We start from the raw sequence: 27,969 nt of genomic DNA on the forward strand, positions 1-27,969 counted from the left end.
CTCTTCTTTTCCTCCCAATTCAACAGGATGTTGACCTGGATCTCTCAGAACAGCTCATGGAGAGGAAAGACCCTCTGACACAAAACCCACGTCACTGGAGAGGGAACCGTAATGTCAGGGAGGGCATCTGGAAGATCAAAGTGGGAATAAACCAATCACTCCAAGCTGTATGGCTTTGCATGGCTGAGTTTTGTTTCCAGCCTTTTGAAGCACAGCTCATGTTCTTTCCTTAACAAGGAAAGAACTTTTTGTAAAATTCAGGAAATCAAAAAAGCTGGTTCGCGTAAAATTCAGTAAATTATAAAAAAATCCAGACCAAACATCATGGGCCTGTGGGGGAAAAACTGGAATTTAATTTCTGTACTACAGACCTTTCCCAGAAAAGCCAGGCATGGGCCAGCGTGAAATGTAACACCACACATCTGTGGGGGATTCTGCCCAGTCCTCCCAGCCTTTTCCATTTCCATCATTTGCCATGTTTGGAACCTTCCATGATGACAATTCATCGGCAGAGCCCAGCTCTTCCCCAGAGGGAGCTCTGGGACACTGGGGCTGCCTGGAGTCGGGAGGAAGACACAGGTGAGAGGGATGGAGGGTGGTGGGTGGAAGTCACCTCCTCCAGCTCTCCTCTGCCTATGGAGCAGGGTGTGTAGGGCATGAATGAAGCATCATTTCCCCCTTCCAGCAGCAACTCACAGTGTGAGCACTGTGGTGTCACACAGAAATCAGGTTCTCCATGCTGACCTGCCTTAATGGTCCTCATTCTGTGGGACATTGATTTATTGTCCTCATGAGCCTCAAGTGACACCGTTTGCTCTTCCCCCAAGGGCTGGTAGGCCAGCAAGGTGACAATTGGTGATTGGATGTGACCACTGTGCCCTGGGAGAGTGACACATGTGTGTGTCGGCCTCTCCCCAGCCCTTCTCAAAATGTTTGTGCAGGAGCAGCCATAAATGCTGCTGTATTGACCCGAAGATGCAATCCAAGGCGTTTGAGCCTGGGCCTTATCTGCATCACCTTATCAGGAGCCAGAGAGCGAGATGCACCCCGGGAAGGGAGGGGACTGTGCCAGAGGGTTTGGCCTCGTCCCTTCTCTTCTGGCGCGGGGAGGGACTGCGGGCAGAGCTGGGTAATGATTTGTCACCGCCAGGAGCGGGGTGTCTCTCTCTGCAGAGGAAACCTTGGCCGTGATTGACAGCAGGGCTGTTTCTGCCACTTCCCTCGCTGTTGTCAAGTAATAATGAAGCTTTGTCAGTCCATCATGGACATGGATATGCCAGATTATGTCGACTCCTTGGACTCCTCTTATACCATGCTGGAATTCGACAACCTCCGCGTGCTCCCCAACAACACGGGTGAGATTTTTATTCGTTTTTCTCTTGAATAAGCTCCGCCACTTTTGCTGTAAAGCTGGACACAGAGGAAAGGCTGGTGGGAGGTATGGGGCAAAGGGTGGAAGGGGTAATATTTAAGCAGCTGACCTGTCAACCTCTGTTGCATCCATGGTGTTGTTTGGGCTGAAACGCGACCCCTTTGCTTGCCGGTCCCATTTTGGGTTATTCTTTTGGGTTATTCTTTTCGTTGGTGGGCTGATTGTCATGCCCTGAAGAGCCCACCAAGTTTTGCAGGTGTTGGTAGAGGTCTTCATGGCATTCCCTGGGTTTGTCCTGCTGTATAGCTTAGGAGGGGAGTTATTACCAATATTTCTCGTTCAAATGTGTGGCTCATTCCCGTATACGACCTCAGTTGATATTTAATCCTCAGGAAAACATGTCGTCCCAAACGGCATTTGTCCATGACCGTGTGCCCTGTTTAAGTTGGTCCTGGGAACTTGAATTGAGAAGCAATATCCAAACCATTGCTAGTTTTGTATTCCTTTTCTGGCTACCAAGATGGTCCAAGAGTTTTTAGGGCACAAAGGACTTGGCTGGGAGGCGGGAGTGTTTATACGCCGACACTTCCGCTCGGTTTGCAGGAATAAAGCACTTTGTGTGGGATTTAATTTTTCTGCAGTCAAAATTACTCTGGCATAAAGGGTACTCCATCCTCTGAAATCAACTGCTCGCTGTGTAAAAATAAAGGGCATTTTGGTCATCTTGCATGAAACCAATTGTACAACTGAATGAGATTCTGGCGTTAGCGATCCCTTTGGAGAGTTTTGGCAGGCTTTTAATTTGCTAAGAAGCTTAGTGAAATTAAGATGGGATTTTCACATTTGCTCATTAACTGGCTCATCAAAGGAAATCAGAGTTTCAGTAGGGATATCACCTACAATATAAAATGATTAGACTTATTATTGTGGGGCCTGGAGGGAGGTCAGGAGACAAGTAAAGTTAAAAGGCCCAAAGGAACTTGAATTTAAAATTGCCTTCTGTAAAGCTCTGACTGTCTCCAAATCAAGGTTTTTCAATATATATAATTTTTGTAAGCTCCAGCTAGACTGGATCTTATTTTTGCAGAAAGCTTTCCACCCCCTATCCTACTCCAGAAATGTCATTTAACGCAGATGTTTTGCTTTGTCACTTCCCATTGAACAAGAAGATATTTTCCACTTTTTGAAGCGGCACAAATTTCCCCGAAATTCAATATAATTTTGTAAACGAACCACCAATGTCTGTTTGGGCTCTCTGTTGATTCATGCAGTAGAACTGACAGGTTGAGTTTTTTTCTGAACTTTATCGAACTCGGTATTGTGCTATTTGTTTAGCTGTTAATGACTAACCAGCTCTCTCGGGAAGTAGCTGCTTTGAAATTAGCTTGTTTGTCTTGGGTAAGTGTCCTTCTCTATCATTTGTAAAAATAACTTCAAAAAAATACATGAAATGGCCATGCATGGAAATCTATTGCTGTCCAGCTGAGTTTAGTCGCCTAAGGTAATTCCAAATTACAGTTTCCTTGTGGCTTCAGAAATATTTAAAAAATTCTTAGAATCAAAAAACAACCTCGTTTTAGGTACTTTTTATAACTATATTGGATTTTTTAAAGATTGCTTATATCTCTCCTAAGGTTCATCTGAATTTTCCTTACTAGATGATGACAGCTTTGCCCTCTATAAATATGAACAGGAAAGGATGAAATATTTATTTTGGTGAACTCAGTGCAGTTCCTTATTGTCTGGACAATTCCAAAAGTGAAAATTGGAATATTTTCAAATAAGGTCATGCTTTCTTGAAACCAACTCTTTCCTTCTTCAGTACATTATTTCATCAAAATTTTGGGTAGAGAAATTGTGTGGAGCACTTCCTGTGCTTAGATCTTTCTTTATGAAGCTGCTATCATTCTGAGATTTGCCCAGATATGTAGTTTGGATTTTCCACCTTCAAATAGCTCATAATTTGGCAAATGTTTTAGGATTAATTCAAAATAAAGAATACAACACTTTATGGGAGTGATATAAGAAATATGTAAGGTTTAAATAGAATGACAAAAGGAAAGGAGCAAAAATCACTACTAATTCTGTCTTTCCTATGTGAAATATGTGTTGCAGCAGCAGAAATTTTCCCATTCTGTACAAATTTGTTTCCTTCACCTTGGCTGGCATTACAACCCATATTCTCAGTTTTTATGTGTGGTTACTGGCCATTCCCTCACACTCCTGTCAGAGCTGTGTCATTTTGGTGAAGATGTGAAGCGTTGCTGCACTGCAGCCCCAATTCTTCACTGGAGAGTTGGGGAGCACTCTCTGCCAGGGTGGTGGTGCTCGTTGTCCTCAGCCCCACACCCCACACTGATCCTTGGGGCCCTGGCACGAGGTTGGTGAAATCTTTCCCAGTCTGAGCCAGTTCAGAGTGTGCAAAAGCCACCAGAGATGTTTTGGCAGTGATTTCCCATCCCTTGAGCCTGGAACAGCACCGTCATCATCACTCCTCTAGGATGTGGGGTCACTAAATCACAGCTAGGTTTGATATCTCAAAAACTCCTCTGTTTGCTAAAAGCTGATGTGGAAAGAGGCTGCCCTGCACGTGGCCAGGGTTTAAACCCCCTCCTGCCCTACATTTGTGTGTACAGGTTTCACAATGCTGGCTTTGGCACCGAGTTTCCTTGTGTGTGTTCAAGCCCTAAACCCACATTTGTGATCTCTTCACATTCTAGCCCAGCAGATGTAATCAGGGGATTTGTTAACTGCAAATTATGTGCACCAAAACTTGGATTTCCGGGTAGATAAAGGCCACTCTGGAAAGTATTTCATGACAATTCTCTTTTACAATACGCATCTAGAAGAGCTGCAGCCAGTAAAGGAACTGAAAGGAAAAGCAGTGCAGGAGTCAGGTATGATGAGAACATCCTCAGTGTCATTTCTTATCACTGTAAAACTGGCATTATCATAGACAATGATTAACATACAGAGGCAGTAGGTACCAAAAATTTTGTGTGCATTTCAGTTGTGAACTTGGCTGATCCCAAATCTGGAGAAGCCACTGGGTGCTCTTCTCAGCCTTAGGGAGTCTGCACACTGAATATATATAACTCAAAAAAATATATAGTATGGTATAATATAATATAATATAATATAATATAATATAATATAATATAATATAATATAATATAATATAATATAATGTAATATAATGTAATGTAATATAATGTAATATAATGTAATGTAATGTAATATAATGTAATATAATATAATGTAATATAATTCTATATAATATAATTCTGTATTATATAATTCTGTATAATATAATTCTGTATTATATAATTCTATATTATATAATATAATTTATTCTCTTAATAATATATATTGATATATGATATGTAATATAATCATATATAATAGATAATATTCTATTCTATTCTTATATATTTCACATACATTTTAATTGTATATAACTCCAAAAATTATAACGCTATTTATTTTTATATATTTTATTATATATTAGATTTTAATATATTTTTTAATTATATATAACTCAAAAAATTATATATAGCTCAAAACCCAGCTTCAGATATTTCTGCCAGTGAAGTCGAGGGCAGTCCCAGTGAGGGGTCTGGCCACAAGCAGAGCCTCAGCTCAGCCTGGGAGCCACACAAAATCAGGATGAGCTGTGGTCTCTTCGTGGAGAACAGAATTGAATGCATTTCTGCAGTGGAGATTTCCTGTGGCACAGCACAGGAACTGTTCAGGTTATCTCCCTGTGGCAGGCAGGGTTGGAGCACCAAAAGCAGATTTTACAGGCAGGCAGGGGACTCTGCTGCCAGGGATCCTGGTCTTTCCTCACAGAAAAACCCAAATATTGGGGAGGTTTGAAAGCTGTGTTAAAGAGTCTCCTGGTGCCTGTGATATCAGCTGTGCTTGTCTTTTCTCTGAGTGAATTCTCATTTGGAGCCCATCATTAGCTGGTGACAGGATTTTGTAATTATAATTGTGATCATAATTAACGTGCATTCTGGATTAGGGCTTTCCTTTTATTTGTAAAAATTTGTGTCCACATTCAGCCAATTCAGCTGGAGAGCACACGTGGCTCCCTCCCAGGGTTTGAATTTTTAGCTGTGGAGCTGCCCTAACCCAGAGCCACCCAGCTCACTGGTGATTTGTTTGTGCTTCCATGGATACAAGTGAGGGCAAAATTTGGTTTGCTAATTTCCAAGGGCCCTCACACACACAGTGCTGATGGTTCCCCTCCAGTAACACCTGGTTTAAGGCCAGATTATTAATTTATTCCTTATAACAGCAAGCAGATTCTCACATCCTATATAAAAGGAAATCAAGTCTTTTCTGGTGAGTAAATACTTCCCAGCATGAGGAATATTTTGCAATCTGGTCCTGGATGAAGAGTCTGTTGGAGATCTAAACTATTTGATCTTGGCTTGATTCCTCTGAAGTCTAGAGAAAGCATGAGGGGAGTGAAGAGGAAATTGGCTGCCTTATCTTTATTTCGGTTGTGCAAATTTTTAAAATGGAATCCAACACAGTGCCTTTGTTTATGGTCATGTGCTCCCCCAAAAAATGGATGGAACAACAGATGCCCAAATGTTCTGCAGTTATCCTCAAAGGAATATTCTGTATTGTTCATTTAATACTAAGTTATTAAGTAATATAAAATCAAGAATAATTGAAAAAAAATACCAAAATACCTAAAAATCAATCTAAATTGCCATTAAACATCTTTGACATAGATGTTGTTCCCAAAGGACCCACGTGTCACTTCCTGACAAATGTCGGGGCTGGGAGAACCTTACACAGAATTTGGGAAGAGGCAAATCTCAATTCCTGTCATTGTGACCCAGGAATGATTTTGGTGCTGTCATTCTTTCTTGTCATGTTGCTCCCATCTTGCTGTAACCCACTTATTTACTCATCCACACACCAGAAGGTGAATATGGACCAAAAGGGTTATTTTAGGAGGTGACAGGATGTCTGAACTTTGCATTAGTGAAATCTTGGCTAAAAATGTCTTGGTCTCAGCCTTAGTTAAGAAACTATCCAGTTTTCAAAAAACTAAAGCTTTGTTGGCTTTGCTATTTATTTTTTATGGGGTGTTTGATTACAATTTTATTGCACAGCAGATATTTTCACTATAATTTTTTAATGTGTATTCACGCACAAAAATAGCCTTCTCTCACTCTCTCTCTCTGTATATATCCTGTGTGTGGATTACCCAGAGCTGTTTTTATGCATTATGGATTAGAAAACTCTCTCTAGGCAGATCAGGTGACAATTCCTCCCCTTTGAGCAGTTTTCTCTAAGAATCTGCTAAGCTGAACTTTCCCCACCTCTATTGGGAGGATATCCCATCCCAGAGACACATCAGGGTGTGCCTTGTCCCAGGGACTCTTCTGAGGTCACTGAGATGAGATGGGATCTCCTGGAGCACAGAACACCCCAGAGGTGTGATAAATTCATAAAATCACCCTGCAGCCAGTGCCAGGCTCTGCAAAAGGATGGGGAGATACAAGCACTGCCAGCTGCCCTCCTTGCAAGGGCCTCCTGTGCTTTCCTTCCCCAATTAGGAGGATTGAGAGGGCAGCAAGTCTGATGGTTAGGGCAGAGGGAGAGGTTCCAGGGGGAGTTTTCAGCAGAGCTATTCCAGCCCCAAATGAGTGGGTACAAATAGAGGACATGACAGAGGGCATTCATATCACCTAATTTTAGGTCCCTAATTTAGAAATCTGATCTTCCTGCACACCTCTGTTGCTTTCTAGTGGAAAGCAGTGAGCATCTTCAGAGAGAATTTCAGAGCAGGGACCAGACTTAGAGCTGAAGTGATCCCTGTGGGAGCTGCTGTCTCTGCCTTCCAGCTGCAGAGGAGCTCTCAAGAGCAATCCTTTATCTTCAGCACCTCTGTCATAGGCATGAAGCAGTTCTTCCTTTTTTCTCTGCTGTTTCTTCTCTGCATTCTATTTATTCAAGTTAATGAGCTTTTTATCCATTTTATTCTGTGGACACCAGCTTTGAACCATGCTCTCCAGGCATCTCATTGAGGAGGTGGGTCCCCATCCCTCAAAACCAAAAAAATCACATGCAAGTGAGGTTTCTTTATATCTCTCCAGGAAAGCAGTGATAATTGATAAATTCTCAAGAGCAGTTTGGGCTATGCAGCTTGAAATCTCTCTGATCATTTAAGTGAAGAAAAACACCAATACCAGAAAGGAGAAAGGAGCTGAGCTTGGGAAGAGCATGACCATAAATTCAGAAGTTTCTGTGGTGGTGTTTGAGGGTCCCCAGGATGACAATCTTGACTTTATGTTTCAGAAGGCTGATATATTATATGATATTGCATTACATTATATTAATTATATTATACATTATGCTATATATTATATTATATTATATTATATTATATTATATTATATTATATTATATTATATTATATTATATTATATTATATTATATTATATTATATTATATTAATGCTATACTAAAACTATACTAAAATAATAGAAGAAGGAGACATCAGAAAGTTAGAAAGGAATGAATAATAAAATCTCGTGGCAGACTCAGCGAGTCTGACACAGCTGGCTGTGATTGGTTATTAATTAAAAACAATTCACATGGTGAGTAAACAATTCTTTAAATCACATTTCAAAGCAGCAAAACATGGAGAAAAAAATTTTGGCAAAGGGATTTTTCATGCAATATCCCAGTGCAGATTTCCATGGCAGAGAGCTCTGACTGTCCCCATTCTGTGCCCACAGATGCCATCGCGGCCGAGTCAGCAAACCCCAACCTGCTCCCCAACGGTGTCAGCTCCCTGTGCTCCATCTGTGGGGACAGAGCCACTGGCAAGCACTACGGGGCCTCCAGCTGTGATGGCTGCAAAGGCTTCTTCAGGAGGAGCGTCCGCAAGAACCACGTCTACTCCTGCAGGTACCAAATTTTGGCAATTAACAAAAAATGCGATTTATGTGGGAAATTATTTGGGGTTGGGATCAAGGGATTGTATCTCAAATGTCAAGTTGCCACGCTGTGAAGGCCAGCAGTAGCGCTGCAATTTGGTTTATAAGGAGTAAACTCAGTCCTATCTCTAAATTCAGTCCTATCTCTTAACTCAGTCTTATCTCATTTGGACCCTGAGACCTTCTGTGGTGCATTGAGCGAATGCGCCATCACTGCTTTCCCTATGGGGTAAAATGAGGGAAAATCATAGACCTGAGAATGGAGGGAAACTCATAGTCCACAGAATGGATAAGGTTGGAAAAGATCTTTGAGATCCTCCAGTCCAACCTAAAACCTGAGGTTTGACTGATGTGTAAAATACCTAAATTCAGATATTGGGTGTGGAGTGGCACCATGACCCTGTCACAGCACAGCAAGGGGAGGCCAAGGCGGCAAAGGACCAAAGCTCCAGAGATTTCATCTTTCTTGTTTTTCCTGGTGAAGAACAACAGGCATCCAGGAATCTGTCACCTCCAAAGCCCTCTCACAGCTTCTCCATTCTTGTTTTGAAATACAATAAATTATGTGCACTCACTTATCAGTGATGATTTTATGAATATTCTGAGAAATATGTGTGGACCAGAGATGATTCACATCCACTTTGGCACACAGGTATACATTTGAAAGGGTTTTTTTCCAGGAGGAGGCTATAAATTATAAAGCTGCTATCTTGATTTGACCTTAGGAAAAATGATATTTATTTTAGCACAGGAGAAAGTGGAAAGAAATCCCAAACCTCAATACACTTAAGCCCTTCATCTCTAGTTAAAACCTGGAAGTTTTCTTTCTGTTCCAAAGCTTTTCCTCCTCTAAGGGCATTCCAAATGTTTCCAATGCGAGTCACCCTACTTGTTCAAAATGTTCCTGGTGCCCTTACCACTCCAGGACATGGAAGACACCTGAGGTGACAGCAGTGTCCATCTGCACAATGCCCATCCCATGAGCTGTGGGAATTCTGCAGGAGGAGATGAGCTCTGTAATGGTTTATTTGAAATTTCAGCTGTCGGTCTCCTGGGAGCGGAGTTGTTGCCTCTCCCCAGGAATCCATGAATCTCTGTGATATTTGGCAGCTCAGGGAAGATCCACAGCATTGAAGCCAAGCTTGTGTGCAAGCCCTTATTTGGTGAGCTCAGCCCAGCTCAGAGCTGTGCTTATGGCAGACATGAATTCCTCTGAAAGTCTTTGGGCTTTTGCACCTTTGGCTTTTTCCCAGTCTGGGAAAGCGCCTCAGCTTTTACAGCCTGATGGTCCCACGTCGTCTCCTCTCTGCATGGAAGATTCCCCTTCCATTGTTTCACCCTCCATGGGGAGAGCTGCCAAGGCTGTGTGGGCCACCCCTGGAACAGCACAAGGGTTCCTAAATCCCCATGGAAAGGAGGAGGAATTGGGAGGCCATGGGCCTCAGAACAAGGCCGCAGGCCCAAAGGCCTTGTGGCCCTTAACGCGTTTTTTTCTACACAGATCGTAGCATAGTTAACAAGTGAAACCAGACAAACCCCAATGCCAAACACCCAAAAACTGTCTGGACGTGGGAGATGGAGCTCCTACAAAAGCACAACTGGAGTCACAGTAGTGTTTTCATGGCCAAACCCATCCCAATCCCTGCAGGGTGGGTGGTCTGAAGCTCCCAGCTGGAAGGAGCGGCGGTGGGGAAGACGAGGAGCTGGGCCAAGCCAACACTGATTCAATCCATTTCTGGCAAACCTTTGACTCTTCTCTAGGATCATGCAGAGAGGAGCTCACGGAGCTTTGGGGCTTTATTTGGGGCTGCTCAGGGTGAGGAGGTTGCTCCAAGTTGTATTTGCCATCTCCTCCCAGGTTCAACCGACAGTGTGTGATAGACAAAGACAAGAGGAACCAGTGCAGGTACTGCAGGCTGAAGAAATGCTTCAGAGCTGGCATGAAGAAAGAAGGTGGGTGCAAAGAGACATTTCCAGCCTTCCTGCTGCTGTCTTAGGCCCTGTTCCACTGCAGAGCATGGTGGGGAGCAGCAGCAGCACTGGCTGGAGAGATGATCATTGTGGGTCGCAGAGAGATATTTTTTGTTGCAGCTGTTTGCCATTTTATTTCAATTTCAATGAGAGCCCAGTGAAGTTATTCACCCATCCTGTGAGACTGGCTTTTTAGTCCTGAAAAAGGGATGGGCCTTATTAGGTCTCTAAGTGCTTTACAATGGCAATTTCCTCTCTCCATACCCACTGGTGTGACCCCTAATCCCACCTGTGCCAATCTCAGCAAGGATCTGCCACCTCCAATCTCATAAATGCCATCAGTTTGCTGCTTCAGGTGGTGTGGTTGGCTCAGCTGATGCTCACGTAGCTGCATGCAAGGGCAAGGTACAGCCTGAAGGAGTGGGAGCCTCTCCTGCATGGCACAGGGCATGGGCAGAGCTCCAGCAGCAGGGTGACTCATGTGTCCCCCACAGCTGACTCATGTACCCCAGCAGGGGACATGACTCAGAACAGAACCCTTTGGTTATGCTGCTGGTGACAGGGTGACTGTGGAGCCACCACCAGCACCAGCACTGAAGGGCCAATCCCATTCTGGCCAAGACTTTTTGTTGCATTTCCCACCATTTGTACTGAGGAGGAGCAGAGTTGTAGGTTTGGGGGCCAGTGACCAGCAGGATGTGCCTTTTCTAATGGAAATATTGTCATAGTGCCTAATGCTCTGCAAGAAAAAAAAACATTTCTGTCAACCTGTGCCTACATGCAGCTTCCCTGGGGAAGTCTGGGATCTACCACAGCTCTTGTCCAGTTCTGCATACTGGGAGAGCATGGATGATCCTGTTTTATTGTGATTTTCCTTGTCCACTGAGTGCCTGACAAACTGGGGGCCCAACCTACCTAAGGTGCAGGTTCTTGGATGATGGTTTCACACTCTTTATTCACACTCTTTACCCTTTGTGCTGTTTCCCACTCTTTACCCTTCATTTGTGCTGTTTCCCAGCCCACAGACAGCTAAAAGATGAGGGAGGTAGAAAAGAGCTTGAAAGTTTCTTTCCATGTCACCAAATTTACCCAAGGGGTGGAATTGTGGCCCCACAGAACCCAAGGGGAAATTTGCTGTCGATTTCTGGTAATTCATAAGATTTTACTGGTGATTAAATGATCTTTCCCATGTTCTGACCATATGTTTTCCTGGAGAAAAAGGGTGTTTTGAAACCTGGCATAAATCATGGATGAAGCAAAAATGCCCACTGGTTTAATTTAGGAGAAATGGAGTAAATACAGCAGATGGAAAAACAAATAGTACTCAAATTAATAAAGAAAAAATTGGAGCTGATTTGGTCAGTTCTAGATGGGATCAAGCCAACTGCCAATGCAGCAAACTGCGCTGCTTGGAAAGGCTGAAATCTCGTTATCAGATCTATTCTTTGAGCTGAAGCATGATTTTTATTGGTTTTTATGGTAAAAGTTATAAAACCTTGGCTCATGCCTCCATCACTGAGTGCAGCTTGATGGGAGATGACTCATTTCAAGTTCCACATCGTCACATTCCTTGAAACTTTTTTATGAGTGCAGTCAGGTTGTGCACTCAGAAAATGCTCCTGTGTTTGGCAAGGAAGATTTTTAGAGCACCTTGAGCAACTGCTGCGCAGAAATTCGCTTAGCTGACCAGAGCTCTGTCCCGAGCACATGTGCAGGACCGGGAAAGAAGAGTTCTTGCACAATTGTGTGCACAAAAAGAACACAGCTATTTGCTTTTGGGTGGTTCTAGATTAATATTAAACAGCATTGCGAAGCCTTAGGGAGAAGGAGAAGCAATGTCTTGGATGGTGCTCACTATTGGAGTGGCCAAATATTTGTACAAAATCTTTTGGAGTGTGCAGGGGTTGGTCTGGGGAGGTGGCAGCGATGATATCAATACTGTGTCCCAGCACTGGCACAACCCTCTTTCCCTGGCACATTCCTTTGGGGCCAGCCCCAATAACGGCAGTCAGAGTTTCCAGGGTGTGGCAGTGGCATTGTTTATCCAGACAGAGGGGAAGGAGCTGGAAAGGATCCTATTCCCAGGCTGGCTGTGACAATACACCCGGGGTGGGGTCACCCTCGCCGTGCCCCACTGACCCACTGCTCTGTGTCTGTGTGCTCAGCCTGGAGAACTTGCTGTTCCCTGGCAGAACTAACTGATAAATGGGAATTTTGGATCCAGAGGGATTGTTTTTATTTTTTTTTCTCCCCAATCTTCATGTGTCGTAAGACATGATGTGACACGTTTGGATATTTCTTTCTCTTTTATTTTTTTTTTTTTGGAAACTTTTCTAGTGCATAAGGAATTACAAGGAACTGTGTAGCCTGGTAGAAGAAGGAAAATTTCTCCCCTAATATATAATACAAATACCTGAGCTACATGGTGACCAGCTCTGCCTGGGGCTGCAGGATTATTTAAACTGTGCTGGGGAAGTTTAGGTTAAATATTAGGAAAAGGTTCTTCCCTCATAGAGTGGTTGGGCACTGAACAGGCTCCCCAGGGAATGGTTGAGAAAATTACCTGTTGATCTTTAGATTGCCTTGTTTGCACAGCCTGAATTTGATCCTATTTTCAGGAAAGACCAAGACTGCCCTCCACAAGAGGCTTGTGAACTGAGATGGGATCCAGGTTCCATCAGCACTAATGAGAGCAGGGAAGGGACAAAACTTGAGTCTTGTGGAAGGTCCAGTTCCCAGATTTCCTAGAAAACAGCTCACTCAGAATCACTCCTCTCCCAGTTGCATTTCTGGTATCAATAATTCACTTTAATAACAACCATTTAATTTAGGATGAGGAGGGAGGGATAGCCTTGCCTGAACAAAAACCCCTCTTATATCCTAACAGCTCTGTGATCAGAATCTAAGATTTCTACAGGAGATTCACTCCTTTATTCTTGTGTTGGGGCTGTGCCAGGGGGTGGTCTGGATGTTTTGGGGATTTACTGGCTGTTCCCCCTGAGTTCCTCTGTTGGCTCAGAAGCTTTGATTTCTATTGTCTTGCACAATGCCACCAGACAGGGTTTTGGGTCACTGCAGCATCAGTGGCTAAGTAGAACACCAGGTACTCAAACACCCAAAGAAAACAGCAGGATTCTATTTTTAGCATCTCCCTGAGATCATGTTTAACCCGGACTAAATCAGCAGGGTGTGATTCCTCAAGTGAGCCAGGTCATCTCCTCACATGGAGCTGAGTGCCTGAAAACCTGGAAGCCTTTTAAAAGGGCAGCATTGCACTGTCAGGATTCAGCTTGCTGGTGGGGGGGAAAAAATGAGGGGCTAATATTTAACCTCTCATCCCCTTCAAAGCATTTTATGAATGCGAATGAACTTCTTTAGTTTTATACAGAAGAAAAAAAAATTGTTATATCACTTACTGCTACAACAGTAAGGAGGAGAGAGTTTTTGAGGGAGGGTTTGAGTCTGTTCTTTATTATTATGAAATTGGACAGGTTTATAGGACAGTTTTATTAGTGCTTCACAGAGCCTCTATCTTGTTTCATACCTTTTGTTTGCACATTTCTTTTGCCAGCTTTCAGAATGCTGGGACTGCAGTTTATTGCAAAGAAGGATGGAAAAGATAAAGGATCTTCTCTACCTTCAGTAGTCATAAATCAGTCCACAAGCCCCTGAAAGGATTAAATGTACATGTACCATTGGGATTTATTTGCAAATAAAACACACCACACCTACAAAATCCGAGGTAGCTCAGAAAAAAAAAGATTATTTGAGGATATAAATTAATCAGGCAGCAGGAGGAGTAAATCTGTCGGCGAAGACAGGAACACTGGTGAGTGCAGCACGCAGGCACTGCCCTCCTCCTGCTCCCTCTGTGCCATTTATCACTGCATTTCCAACCCCAGCAGCATTAACTGAGGCTGGTTTTAGTGGAATAATGATGGAAACAGTAATTCCTGTGTAGGCAAAGCTGGAACCCCTGTATTTGCAGTGGAAAGTTACTGGTTTGCTGCTCTCCCAGCCAGTGCCTGTGATGCTGTTCACAGGGGTTTTTGGTTGAGGGAAGACACAGAGATCTGACTCCATGTTTCAGAAGGCTGATTTATTATTTTATGATATATATTACATTAAAACTATACTAAAAGAATAGAAGAAAGGATTTCCTCAGAAGGCTGGCTAAGCTAAGAATAGAAAGGAATTATAACAAAGGCAGCTGTCTCGGACTCTCTGTCTGAGCCAGCTGACTGTGATTGGTCATTAATTAGAAACAACCACATGAGACCAATCACAGATGCACCTGTTGCATCCCACAGCAGCAGATAACCATTGTTTGCATTTTGTTCTTGAGGCCTCTCAGCTTCTCAGGAGGAAAAATCCTAAGGAAAGGATTTTTCATAAAAAGATGTCTGCAACAAGTGCCTGTGCCCCATTTACTGCACTCCCTGGAGGCTCCTCATCCATGGCAAGGCAGTGAGCACAAGCAGTTTGGGAAGCAGGGGCTTGCTGCAATCCCACAGCCCCTGTTTGGTTGCCCAGAGCTGGAGGCAGAGAGTCCAGCCTTGCTCAGAGTGACAGCAAACCCTTCGGAGGGCTGCCCTGCGTCACAGGCAGCGTTTGTTTGTGCTCCCATCCCCTTCCCACTGCCAGGACATGCTGCAGCCAGGGACAAGTCCCTGCAGGGAGACACCAGCATCAATGTTGCCCTCTCTCCCCTCTCTCTGAGGGAAAGCCCAGCTTGGGGACAGGCTGGCCCTGCCCGGCACCATCCTAGGGACTCTCTGTAGGGCTGGGTGGATCTTTGTGGTGTTTTCTGCCTTTGGGAATGTGCAGAGAAGGGAAAAAAAACCAGCAAATATTTTGCCAGGCACTTCTGGAAATAGCAGCCCCTGGGAGACAGAGGGATCCAGCATTGGGTTTTTAGTAATTCCTGCAGGTTTGTTGGGTTTTATTGACAGCAAAGGCAAGATCCCAGCTGAGCCCAGCACCCCCAGGTCCCTGGAGCACTCCCACTGCCTCACCAGGAGTGACCTGTCCCTTCCCTTTCACAAACACAATAAATACAGCAATATAATCACTGCACAGTAATAGATTAATTTTTGTGGCAGGTGAAACATTAACTCTCCTTTGTATCTAATTCCATCACATCTTGGGTGCTTTCAGAGATAACACCCCAATCACCTTGAGAAAGTCACTCTGTACCATCCACTTGCACTGGAAGATTGAGCTTATCAGAGCATGAGGGAAGCACTGAAATATGTGCCATAAAAAGACTGGGGGGAAAAACAGGCTGAGGCTTCTTAAAGGAGTCTGTCATGGGGACCAGGACTGCCTGGCACTGTAGGATTTACAGAAAATCAGATGTGTAGCTTGATTGGAAAGGCAAAACTTGTCCTTTTTCTTGGCAGAGAGGCCCACCCTGAGAGTACATGGGGGAGCATCTGATATAAATCCAGGTGTTTGGGGATTTTACAAAACAGTGATGAAACAGATGGGGTCAATCTTGTTTCTCCTGACATGCTGCCCCTGACCTTTCTGGTGGTCTAGTAAAACCCATGAAGTGCCAAGATTGTGGTTCCTATAACCATCATCACCTTCAGGCTGAGCCCTCATGCACAGAGCAGCTCATGCTGCTGTCTGAGCAGGGTTAGCAAAGCCTCCCAAAAGCTGTTTGTTCTCTAAATTGGTGACAAATTGCCTCTCTGTAGTGCCCACAGTCTGAAAATGCTCCAGGGATGTGTTTGTGCGTGGCACCTTTCAGAAATGGATGCAGGTACAAAGCCAGGCTGATCCTGACTGACAGCCAGGCTGAGCCCCAGATCTTGGAAAATAAACCCTGTTGATAAGGGGAGGCATTGATTTTTGTCACTGCTGCCTGTTTTGTGCCCTTTTGCTTTGTTGGCCCCTCTTCAGAGGTTGGTTAGGAAAACAGAGCAGTGGTTGGACATGAGCTGGGAGGAAAAAACGCCTTCCCTCAAACTGTGCAAAGCAATGCCCACGTTTTCCCTTTGTATGGATTCCCAGGGATGAGTCCTGATGCTCTAAAACAAGACCCAGCAGTGAGGCAAAGACTCAGAAGAATGGTGGCAAAATGACTCTGCTGATTCTGCAAAAAGGGAAAAAAAATTGCTGGAAAAATCTTCTCAAAAGTGGCCACTTTTGTAGCAGTGTTTCTGTACCCAAGGGGTTAAAGCACAGAGTGAGTCGTGCTTTGGCAGCTCCGTTTGAGTCATTTTACCCCAAATAAAGTGAAATCTGTCTGGGATTGCTGCATGGAGGAGGAGGAGGGATGTGCTGCCCTATCACCACACGCTGAATCCTGCTCCCTCTGCCTCAGGGATGTGACAAATGCCTTTCTGAGCTGTTGTAGCCAACATCTGGGAGCTGCCAGGAGAACACTGAGTGTGTTCAGGCTTCTTCCCCAGTCCTGAGCTGCTGGACAGAGGCACGAGGGCTTGGGGGAGAAACCAGCACTGAGACCAGCTTGGGTTCAATTGAAATTCTCTTTTATGTTTTTTCTCTGCTGCTGTTTCACTTGATGGCTGCAGTGGAGGTGAGTCAGCTCTCAGAGGCTGCTGCAAAAATAAATGCTGAAGTGCAATCCCTGCCTTCTGTTCCCTGTGCAGGGCTGATGGAGCATGATGGATGTGGCTGGTGCTTCAGGGGGAAGGATGGCTTAAAGGGTGGAATGGGCCTCAAAAATCAGTGGGTTTTTTCCCAATTCACCATGGCATGTCCAGCTCTGGGTTGATCTTCATTTTGCTGTGGTTCCTGCAGTGTCTCCAGGGTCTGTGGTGTTGCTGTTTCAGGACTCTGAGCTGGTTTCCACCAGCAATTTGCAGCAGCAGGGCTGGTGACAAACCCTGGCTTGGTGCTGTCTTCATGTGTCACAGGCTGGCTGAAATCAGCTGTGTGATGGGCAACGCTGAGGAAATGGTTTTAAGGGAGATTTAAATTTCCTTCTCTTTGAGCTTCCTTCGTGGAGTGACTCTTTCTATGCCCCAGGGGTGGGGATGTCCCCTGGGGTCACCAGCTCAGGGGCAGGGACACTCCAAGGCTGCTCTGAGGTGGCATCAGGGGATGCTTTCCCAGCCCTGCCATGAGGTGAGGTGCAGCCCCAGGAGCTCAGCACAGAGCCCTCAGTGCAGCCATGGCACAAAGGGGCACAAAGGGGCACAAAGGGGCACAAAGGCCAGGGCTCCAGCACTGCCAGGTGGAGAGAGGTCACACCAAACCCCCAAATTCCCCCTGAGCTGCATCAAATTCAGTAGGGCCAGCAAACCCCCCCTGGGTGCTGCTCTGACCCCAAATGGCCTCATCCCCCTCTGGTGCTTGGTTTTCTCCCTCTGGAATGGCCTTTTCCCCTCCCCAGAGCCTGTTTATCCCAAATCCAGCCACACTGGAGGGTCTTGAAGGAGCAGAGCCCCATCCACTCCTGTGAGGGACCACAGGGGGCAGCAGCCACTGCTTGGGGCAGATTTCTTACTGACACAGCCATTGGGATTTTCTCGCTGCCACAATCACTGGGAATTTCTCACTCACACAACCATTGGGATTTTCTCGCTGGCATAATCATTGGGATTTTCTCACACAACCATTGGGATTTGCTCACTGGCATAATCATTGGGATTTTCTCACTGGAAATACCATTGGGATTTTCTCACTGGAAAAACCATTGGGATTTTCTCACACAAGCGCTGGGATTTTCTCACACAACCATTGGGGTTTTCTCACTGACACAAGAACTGGGAATTTTTCACTCACACAACCATTGGAATTTTCTCACTGCCACAACCATTGGGATTTTCTCACACAACCACTGGGATTTTCTCACTGGCACAATCACTGGGATTTTCTTACACAACCATTGGGATTTTCTCACTGGCACAACAATTGAGATTTTCTCACTCGCACAGCCACTGGGATTTTCTCACATAATCACTGGGAGTTTCTCACTGCCACAAGCACCTCTGTCTCTCCTTCCAGCCGTGCAGAATGAGCGTGACAGGATCAGCATCCGCAGGAGCAGCTATGAGGACAATGGCTCCCTCTCCATCAACATCCTCACCCAGGCTGAGGCCATGGCACAGCAGGTAGGACACGTGGGGACAGCCCCTCCAAATGGGTCCATGGCCCTCAGCAATCCCAGCCCACTATACCAGGGTTTTTTCTGCCCTTGGATGGCTCCTGCACAAATCCACAGGGAAGAAAATGCAAAATATCCAAAAGCAGACAGGAAAAATGCAGTATCAAGGCCATACATCCCGCAGGGAGCAGGTGCACCTTTGGTGGGAGATAGAAAGCTGAAATTCCAAGGGCTGAGGGATGTTGCAGAGCCCAGGTCCCCTCTTCCCCTGGCCTAAATTGTGGCTGCAGCTCTAAAATCTCACTGCATTCACACAGACTTTTATCCTTCCTCACTGCACCCTGTCCTGCTCTGAACACAATATTCCAGTCGTGGTTGATTGTATCTTTGCACATAACTTCTTTATCAAGGCAGAAAAATAATGTGAGTAAATCCACTGGGCTTCAGCCGACGCTGATTGCTTTTTTATTTCACGCCCCACCATTAATTTCACCCTGAGCCTCCTTTAAATTCTTATGCAAATACCCCTTCCCCACTGAAACACAGGGTCCAGATGTTGCACATTACATGCAGCAATGAGCCCACTTCCTTTTCAAAAATTATTGGTTTTAACCCTCTCCCTGCCATGGAGAGATCAAAAAAGCAGTTTTGTGTCGCTGAGAGCAACCTGGGGGAGAAAAGCTGGATGCATTTCATGCACTTGGCTGGCTGGAGGGATTGGTGGGAAGCTGAGACACGGCGCTGCTGAGATGGGAATGTTGATTTTTGTCCTGGAGAGCGGGGAAGGAGGCAGAGGAGGGCTGGGTGTGTGTTGGGACTGAGCACCACCTCGTGGAAGCTGCTCCATGGGCTGCGAGTCGGACGCAGCTGAGCACGAAGTGCCCAACCACAACGGGAGCATCTCCCCAGGGATGAGCCCTTGCTGTGGAGGGGGATAAAACGGCTTTGTACTGGTGCAGACACGGCCAAAACTGGTTTTTCTTTCAGTATTTACCCCTGAGCCCCGTGCACAGCGCAGACATTGCCATGAAGAAGATTGCCACCATCAACGACGTGTGTGAATCCATGAAACAGCAGCTCCTGGTGCTGGTGGAATGGGCAAAATACATCCCAGCCTTCTGCGAGCTCCCCCTCGACGACCAGGTAAAAACCAATGGCCCTTCCCAGTAAATCCAGTGCCTTTGAAAGGAATTCCCAGCTGGGCTCTCACGGGAGAATCTGGCATTAACATACAGATCACCCTCTGCAGAGAACAAACAAGAGGAAAGAAGGACCAGTTAAAAATAACTTCAGGAGCCTAAGTCCCTAAAAATATCGATTTAGTCAGTCCAACCTGCAAAAGATCCAGTCAAAAAATTCTGATTGTGTCAGGCTGATGCAGTTCTGAATTACAGGGCAGTTCTGATTTTGCCTTTAGTGGTACCTGATAATTGAATATAGAATCTGATCATTTCCAAATAACTCAAATTGCTCAGCAGTTCTGAATTACAGGGCAGTTCTGATTTTGCCTTTAGTAGTACCTAATAATTGAATATAGAATCTGATTATTTCCTAAGAACGCAAATTACTTTAAGCCCCTCTTTGCTCTTTTAGTTGAAAACAGCTTCTCTTTTAGTTTGCCATGAATGTAGCACTTCTTAAAATGAACGTACACTGGTATTTTCTAGCCCTGAACAGAACTTTATCTGTAGATCTGCCAGACCTAAGCAAACACCAAATTGAACAGCACCAGCTCAGCACCCCATCCTCTGCCTTTCCAATGGAATCTCATTTTTGTCTCCTCCAGGTTGCCTTGCTCAGAGCCCATGCAGGTGAACATCTGCTCCTTGGGGTGGCCAAGAGGTCCATACCATACACTGATTTCCTGCTGTTAGGTAAGGTAGTGAAACACACTCCTGCTTTTAAAATTCACCCCTCCTAGGTCATTCCCAAGCACTGTGCACCCCTGAAACCCCCTCTGCACTCCTGGGCTGCACATCTGGGTGGAGACACGGTGCTGGAGTAAAAAAGGAACAAATAAATTCACTGGGATCTTTGTAACTGTTCCCTCAATGCTTTGAAACTGTGGATGAGAAATCCCCAGGATTTAAATGGCATCTCAAATTGGGTTGTCTTGGTTTTGTACCTGAAACTGCCAAGGCCCAAGCAATGAGGTATTTGGATATAGATACTTTAAAATTGATCAGAAACGTCTATTAAAAATTACAGAGCAAATATGCGTTTCCTTTTATAGGAAAAAGAAAATTATTTATTTATCAATTTATTATTTATTGTTTATTATTTATTGTTTATTATTTATTATTTATTATTTATTATTTATTATTTTATAGGAAAATAGGTGTTTTCCACCACAGGTGGGATTGTTCTCAGACAAATGAGAATACCGACCCTAAAAAGCTTCACATTAAAGAAAAGAGGGAGAGATAAAAAAGAAAACCAAAAATAAAGCAGTGCAGCCCTGCTTACAAACAGATGCTTGATTTAACACAGGGCACAGCAGAGCAGAACACGGAGCAGGCTGTGTGCACAGTGTGGGTGAGATAAATGAGCACCCGGGGATGAGATCTGGGCCTTGCTTCTCTCTCAGATCAGATTATAAAGCTGCAGGCTGGAAACTGCTGCAAACAGCACTGGGACTATCAGGGAACTGCTGGATGAGAGCAGAGCTGGAGCCAAAAACCTGATGGGGAATTCCTCTTGTGTTCCCAGGGAATGATTTCATCATCCCAATGCACTGCCCGGAGCTGGAAATCGCCCGTGTGGCCACCAGAATCTTGGACGAGCTGGTGAAGCCCCTGCGGGACATCCAGATTGATGACAACGAGTACGCCTGCCTGAAAGCCATCATCTTCTTTGACCCAGGTGAGATTCCCTCTCAGGGCTTGCACAGCAGCCGGGGGCTCTCCAAAATCCTGGAAAACCCCTGGGAAGCTGCTCTACATCCCAGCCTGCCCGTGCTGTAACGGGCAGCGCTCAGTAGTGCAGGTTTAAGGCAGAAGAGAGCAATTCCTGAGTGTGAATTCCAGCCAGGCTGATGTGCAAGGCCCTGGAGGAGTTTGGGTGCTGTAGGAGCTTGGTTTTGGAAAAGCCCATCAGCCTGAAATGCAGGAGATGATCATTAAGGACATACATACCTGCATTAATTATGTATAATAAGCAGAGAGAGCCAAACAAGCAGCATTGTGGAGAGTCCAGAGAGCACCATCAGAAACCACAGAGAGCTGGGCTGCTCAGAGTGCCCAGAAATATCAGGGATGTGCTAATGGATCTTGCTGGAAGCCAGCAGCAACCCAGGGCAGGGCTGATCCACAGGATGGAGATAAGGGAAATACAGAGAAAAACCAGTTTGTTCTGAAGCTTTGCTGTGTTTATTCCAGAAGCACAGGAGGCTCTGCCTCGGCCCAGGTTCCAGTGGGTATCTGTCTGGAGCTCAGGGAGGACATGGGAAAACAATCCCAAGTCCAGACAATGCCCTTTTGTCTTTTAGCATGGAGAAACCAGAGTATCATCCATTAATTATTGGGTCTTTTTGCTGTATTCACTGATTCAAGATCAAGATCCAGGAGTTTCAGGAACATCACGAGCTTTGGCTCACCAAAGCCTGCTGTGAGCAGAGGAGGGATCAAACTGATTTTGACAAATTACCTTTCATCAAACCGATTTTGACAAATTACCTTCTCAGCTGATCAGTGTGCAGCTTTAGATCAATGTGACAACGAGGTGCTGAGGTTTCAGCTGGAAGGAGGGAGTGTGAAGTGAAATTCATCCGTGCTAACGAGCAGGAATGTCCTCAGAGCTTGGTGCTGACACACAATCATTTGTTAACCACTTTATCTAATCTCTTGGCACTGCATTCCCCAAAATGTGGTGCCTGTGGATTCCTTGCAGACAGTGAAGGAAATGGGGCAGTGATCCAGAAATCTCAGGTTTAGATAGCAGCAGAGGCAGGAGTGGGAGGCTGCAAATGCCAGCACTTGACCCGACCCAGGGATAAATTTATTTGCTTAAGATGGACAAGTGATCCTTGAAAAAAAGGATTGACCACAGGTCAAAGGCAGGAGAGCAAGACAAGAACCTGATGCTGCAGTGAGTGTAATCACAACATACAGGGACTATTTAGTGGTGGCAGTTGTGACTCAAAGTCTTCAGGGGAAAATTCCAGGCTGTTTCCTTGGAAGGAAAAATATTTTAACTTCTAAATTTTTCCCCTTGGCTAATGGCTGTAGGCAGACACATCCATGTGAAGCAAGCTCCTATTTTCTTACAGTTTCCCTTCAAAGTCTCCTCAAATTGCTGTTTCTCCTCCAATTACTGTTTTCCCTCCAATTCCCCTCACTTTTTCCCTGTTCCATGTGAGATGTGCAGCAATGGCAGCCCAACCTGCCAGCTGATCTTGGACACTCAGAGCATCACTGCCTTCTCATCTTTTTCCTTGCACACATCCTGCCTATGAGAAGTGATACCCACTTCCAAAAAATTCAGCAAGGTTTATTAAAACCTTATAAAAAATACAACAGAAGACAGGTAGGCTTTTCTCTATTCAATTGAATGGAGAAAATATTACGCTGCCAGGAACAGAGGAACAACACAAGGGGGTAAAACAGAGCTGTAAATCTATAAAACTTCTCTTAACATATATATATATGATATTTCCCTTTTTAATTGTGATAGTCAACCATCCCATTACTCACTATCCCCAACATCTGCCTGCACAGGTGTCCTAGGGTGACCTTATGATGCTTGGATCCCCATTTGTGTGTTCTGTTTATGCTGGATATTATGTTCTGTGCCTTCAAGACTGGCTCTGAAGAGTGAATGTTTTGGTTTGGGTTTTGTTATCAGCTGCTCTCCCACAGCTGGCAGGACACAGAGACAGGGCAGTACATGGTGCTGCTTTTGCTTTTTGCTTTTCTCCTGCTTTTTGCTTCTGCTCATTAGTTAGTTTAGCTAAGCAGTCCAAATTTTTCCCCGGACTGTTTTTGCTTTCTCTTTTTTGGAACCACTTGAGCCTGCTCTGGACTGGGACCTGGGAAACACCAAGAGTTTGCACCTTGTGGCTGATAACAGAGCGACCACCCCTAAGAGAGACTTTCTGAATTTGTCATCTTTTTCAGAGCAGTGACAGAGTGAAATAGTGTGAAAGGGTGAAAGAGTGTTGTCATCTGACATTGTTCATTTTGTGTGCTAGGGGGTGCTTTGCCTGTTAAATAAACAGGTTATTTCCACTTCTCTCCAAGGAATCTTTACCAAAGTGGCTGTGGGGAGGGGCTGTGTGGGTTTCCTTTCTGGAGGTTTTCCCCCAAATTTTCCCTAAACCAGAACACACGAATGAGGACACAAGCATCATACCCTCACCCTAGAACAACAGGGCAGCAACTGTAACTGCATTTCCCCCTGTCCCAGACTGCAGAGGGCTGAGCGAGCCGGGCAAGGTGAAGAACATGCGCTTCCAGGTGCAGGTGAACCTGGAGGATTACATCAACGACCGCCAGTACGACTCGCGGGGCCGCTTCAGCGACATCCTGCTGCTGCTGCCGCCCCTGCAGAGCATCACCTGGCAGATGATCGAGCAGGTGCAGTTTGTGAAGCTCTTCGGAGTGGCCAGGATTGACAGCTTGCTGCAGGAGATGCTGCTGGGAGGTAGGGATGGGGGATTTTCTGGGGCTGTTGGAAGGAAATGATTGAAGCTGATTCCGTGTTCTTAAAAGGCTAAATTATTCATATATGATTAATTAATTAATTCATATATGATATGATATATGGTATGATATGATATGATATGACATGATATTATATGATATTACAATACATTACATTATATTGCATTATTTTATATTGCATTATATTGCATTGCATTATATTATACTATATTATATTATATTATATTATATTATATTATATTATTCGTAATATATAATTATTTAGATGAATATACAATAATTATTAATGCATAATTAATATTAATATATTAATATAATTATATTAATTATATTATGTTACATTGCATTATATTATATTACATTACATTATTATATATTACACTACATTATTATATATTGTGCTATACTGAAACTATACTAAAGAATACAGAAAGGATACAGAAGGCTACAGAATGATGATGAAAACTCGTGACTCTCTCCAGAGCCCCGACACAGCCAGACCATGATTGGTCATTAAGTCAAAACAATTCACATGTTGGATCAACAATCTCCAACCACATTCCAAAGCAGCAAAACGCAGGAGAAGCAAATCAGAAATTATTGTTTTCATTTTTATCTGAGGCTTCTCAGCTTCCCAGGGATTTTTCAGAAAATATGACAGTGACAGACGAAGTGTCACTGGGGGGTGTTTTGGGTCAGGATGGAGGAAAAGGGTTGGGGGTGTTCAGCCTGGAGAAAAGGAGACTTAGGGGTGACCTTATCACTCTCTACAGCTCCTGAAAGGTGCCTGTGCTCAGGTGAGGTTGGGCTCTTTGGGAAATACAGGTTGGATACTAGGGAAAAAGTTTTTTACAGAAATGGTGATAAAGTTCTGGAATGGCTGCCTGGGGAGGTGGTGGAGCCACCATCCCTGGGTGTGTTTAACAAAGCCTGGATGTGGCACTGGGTGCCAGGGTTTATATTTGAGGTGTTGGGGCTGGGTTGGACTCGATGATCTTGAAGGTCTCTTCCAACCTGGTCATTCTGTGAATTCTGTGAGGATGGAGGGAAAGGGTTTTAAGCTGAAAGAGACAAGGTTTAGGTGTGATGTTGGGAAAAAATTCTTTGCTGTGAGGGTGGGGAGGCCCTGGCACAGGGTGTCCGGAGAAGCTGTGGCTGCCCCTGGATCCCTGGCATTGTCCAAGGCCAGGTTGGACGGCGTTTGGAGGAACCTGGGACAGTGGGTGGCATCCCTGCCCATGGCATGGATTGAAATGAGATGAGCTCTGAGATCCCTTCCAACCAAACCCATTTCATGAATTGTAGCTTGAAGGATCCTTCTCACTCCAGTCCAACCCCAGAGCCTTTCTTTCCAGCCTAGCTCTGGAAATCTGGTGAGATTCACAGCAAAGGAACCCCTCTGTGGTGTGGGACTCAACTCAGGCCTCCAACATGAGGCATTTTAAGGAAGACAACACATCTTTTGTTGGAAATGTGTAAAAGTTATAACTTTAGGGGAAATCCAGATATGAGCAGCTCTTGGGACACAGCCCAGGCAGCTGCAGAGCAGCTGAAAGCCCAGACATCCCAGGGGGCTGCTCCTACACAGCCAGAGGCTGAGAGCAGGGGAAGGAAGCAAGGATGAGCCATTAACCTTCACCCACAGAGGTCTTCCACATCCTCTGCATGAAAAAGATTTAGCCCAGAGCATCTTGTGGGGAACTATGCAAAGAATGATGTGAATGTCTCTTCCCAATCCCACCTGCAGGAACCTCTGCTGATCTCCAGTACCAGTCAGCACCTCCCAACCTCAACCTGGAACCACTGCCAGGACATGTCCTGCAAAGCAACATGACCTCTGTGATCCACACTGCTCCAGACCGTATGTCTCTCTTTTTATGTTATTTACAGCCCATTATTTAGAGCCCATTTTTACAATATTTACATTATTAGTGTCAGCATAGCTGAGGAACTGGGCAGCAGACACAGTTCAGAAAAAAAAAGTTTATTTATTTATTAATTTTAAATTTAATTTCTTTTTTAAACAGTTTATTTATTTAAAAAGTTTATTTATTTATTTAAAAATAAATTTAATTTAAGTTCTTTAAGTTTATTAAAGTAAATGTAAGTTTAGTTTAGTTCTTTAAGTTTATTTATATGTGTTTAAATCTTACACTGGAATCAGAGCTCACAGCCCCCCTGACTGACTTCTTTCCATGATTCCAAAGAGAAATTAGGATTTTTAATGGTAGCATGACCCAGAGGGGGTTTTGCGATGTTACTAAAACAACACAAGGCTGAAAAAAAAAGGGCTAGAAATCAAGATTGAGTGTTTCTATGGATTTGGCAGCACTGGGAGATGCCACAATAGAGGACAGATGGTTCTTTATGGCAGGAGTTCCCTGTGGCTGCTGCCAAACAACAGGACCTGAATACAAGCCCATCCTCAATCACCGTGGGCACTGCTGGGGGTGGGTTAAGGCATTTATCCCCTGCAGGACCAGGCTGTGGAAAAAGGAAAGTAGAACAGGAGGTGGAATTTAACAACCACAATGTCCTGTACTCACAGTCTCCCTCCCTCTGCCAGTCACAATCATTTACCTCCTGTGGTGTATTTGTGTACTTAGTGTATTTTGCTGTTTCTCAGCTATACAAATGTTGGCATCATGAATTTTAAGTGGCTTTTATTTAGCTTTTTAGCCCCTTTCCAGCAAAGTAGATTAGAGGAGGTACAGTGGGGCTGCAGGCTCCTCTCTGACAAGGAGACGAAGGATTGAAGAGCACTTGGGGGCATTCCCCAAGTGCAAAACCCCGAGGAGAACTGGTCCATGCCCGCCAGTCCACCCAGTGCCTCCTCACAAACCAGGAAAGAAGGACACGCCAGGATCCCCCAAGCTCCTGCTCCTGGCTTTGTAGGATGGTTTGCTGCTTTCCATTGAACAGCATCCACGTTAATTCTGTTTGTTTTCTCTCCCACAGCCTCTCCTGAGACATCCCTTCCATCTCCCTCTGCCAGCACAGGCAGTGAAGACTATAAGCTAGGCTCTAGCGCAGGGCCCAGCACCGTGGTGCAGCTGCTGCCTCACACAGCCATGCCCAAGCAGGAGATTTGATAGGGAGAGGAGGAAGGAGGAGCTGGGAGCTCGGTGGGGTCCGTGCTGACGGTGAACAGGGCCCTTTCTCTTTGCAGAGCCCAAGCACAGATCACCCCTGCCCGCAGCCGCCGCTGCCGCCCTTCCCCGCCCGTGACCCGGCGCAGGCTTGGCCTGCAGAGGAGCCCCAGCACGGAATTCCCACCAGGAACAGCCCCTGGCACAAGGATTGGGGTGGTGCCCTGCTCAGCAGGGCCAGGACTGGCGGATCTTTGGGTTTCAGGGGTTGTGACCATGGCCTGTGACCCTTCGCTGTCTCCGTCAGTCCCAGAGCCTTGCACAGCTCCTGGTAACCCTGTGTGCACACAGCAGGGCCTCAATTGGGATTAAAAGGTCTATTCCAGCACAAATTCAATTAATTGCACTCCCATTTCTCCTGTTAAGCTGTAAGAAAAATTATCATCACAATCCTTTGAAGGCCAAGGCCTTATTCCACCCGCAGAGGCCTTGTCCCAGTAGGGCAGCCCTTTAATGCTGCCCAGTTCTTTTTTATGATCAGAAATGCCAACATTTTGCTATTTTCCATAATTTCCAGTATATCCAGAGTCCATTTGTGAGCCAGTGGATGGACTCTACCTTGTGAGCACATCTAACAGCAGCAAGGATCTCTGCCTCTCACCATGGCTGCTGCTCTGGTAAACCCCAAATCAAGGCTGACTTACCCCAAACCCTGCTTGTTATCTCCTGCAAACATTTTTGGAAGAAGCAAGTGCCCCAAAATACCTTTTCCCAGTACACAGATGTGATTTTTCTGTAGTTTTGTATTTCTTTGTAATGTCTGCAGTGTGGC

The 27,969-nt window shown here is 45.0% G+C and overlaps 1 protein-coding gene across 1 annotated transcript; it reads left to right on the forward strand.

Moving 5' to 3' along the window:
• Positions 1–1,240: 1,240 nt before the first annotated feature.
• On the forward strand, positions 1,241–27,140 carry LOC131089444 (hepatocyte nuclear factor 4-beta-like). The gene is made up of 10 exons (XM_058034195.1): positions 1,241–1,370; positions 8,137–8,308; positions 10,196–10,290; positions 18,289–18,395; positions 19,376–19,531; positions 20,175–20,262; positions 21,098–21,250; positions 23,792–24,028; positions 25,796–25,909; positions 27,007–27,140. Exons 1-10 carry the CDS (start codon positions 1,241–1,243, stop codon positions 27,138–27,140), a joined length of 1,386 nt encoding a protein of 461 aa, XP_057890178.1.
• The last annotated feature ends 829 nt before the right edge of the window (positions 27,141–27,969 follow it).

The sequence above is a fragment of the Melospiza georgiana genome, chromosome 14, assembly GCF_028018845.1.
Source record: "Melospiza georgiana isolate bMelGeo1 chromosome 14, bMelGeo1.pri, whole genome shotgun sequence".
Lineage (NCBI taxonomy): Eukaryota > Metazoa > Chordata > Aves > Passeriformes > Passerellidae > Melospiza > Melospiza georgiana.

Bases quoted from the DNA above. Each gene is read 5' to 3' on its own strand.
- LOC131089444 (XM_058034195.1), top strand. From the start codon at position 1,241: ATGAAGCTTTGTCAGTCCATCATGGACATGGATATGCCAGATTATGTC. The intron at 19,532-20,174 runs GTAAAAACCAAT...TGTCTCCTCCAG, and splicing joins AGCTCCCCCTCGACGACCAG to GTTGCCTTGCTCAGAGCCCA. The intron at 20,263-21,097 runs GTAAGGTAGTGA...TTGTGTTCCCAG, and splicing joins CACTGATTTCCTGCTGTTAG to GGAATGATTTCATCATCCCA.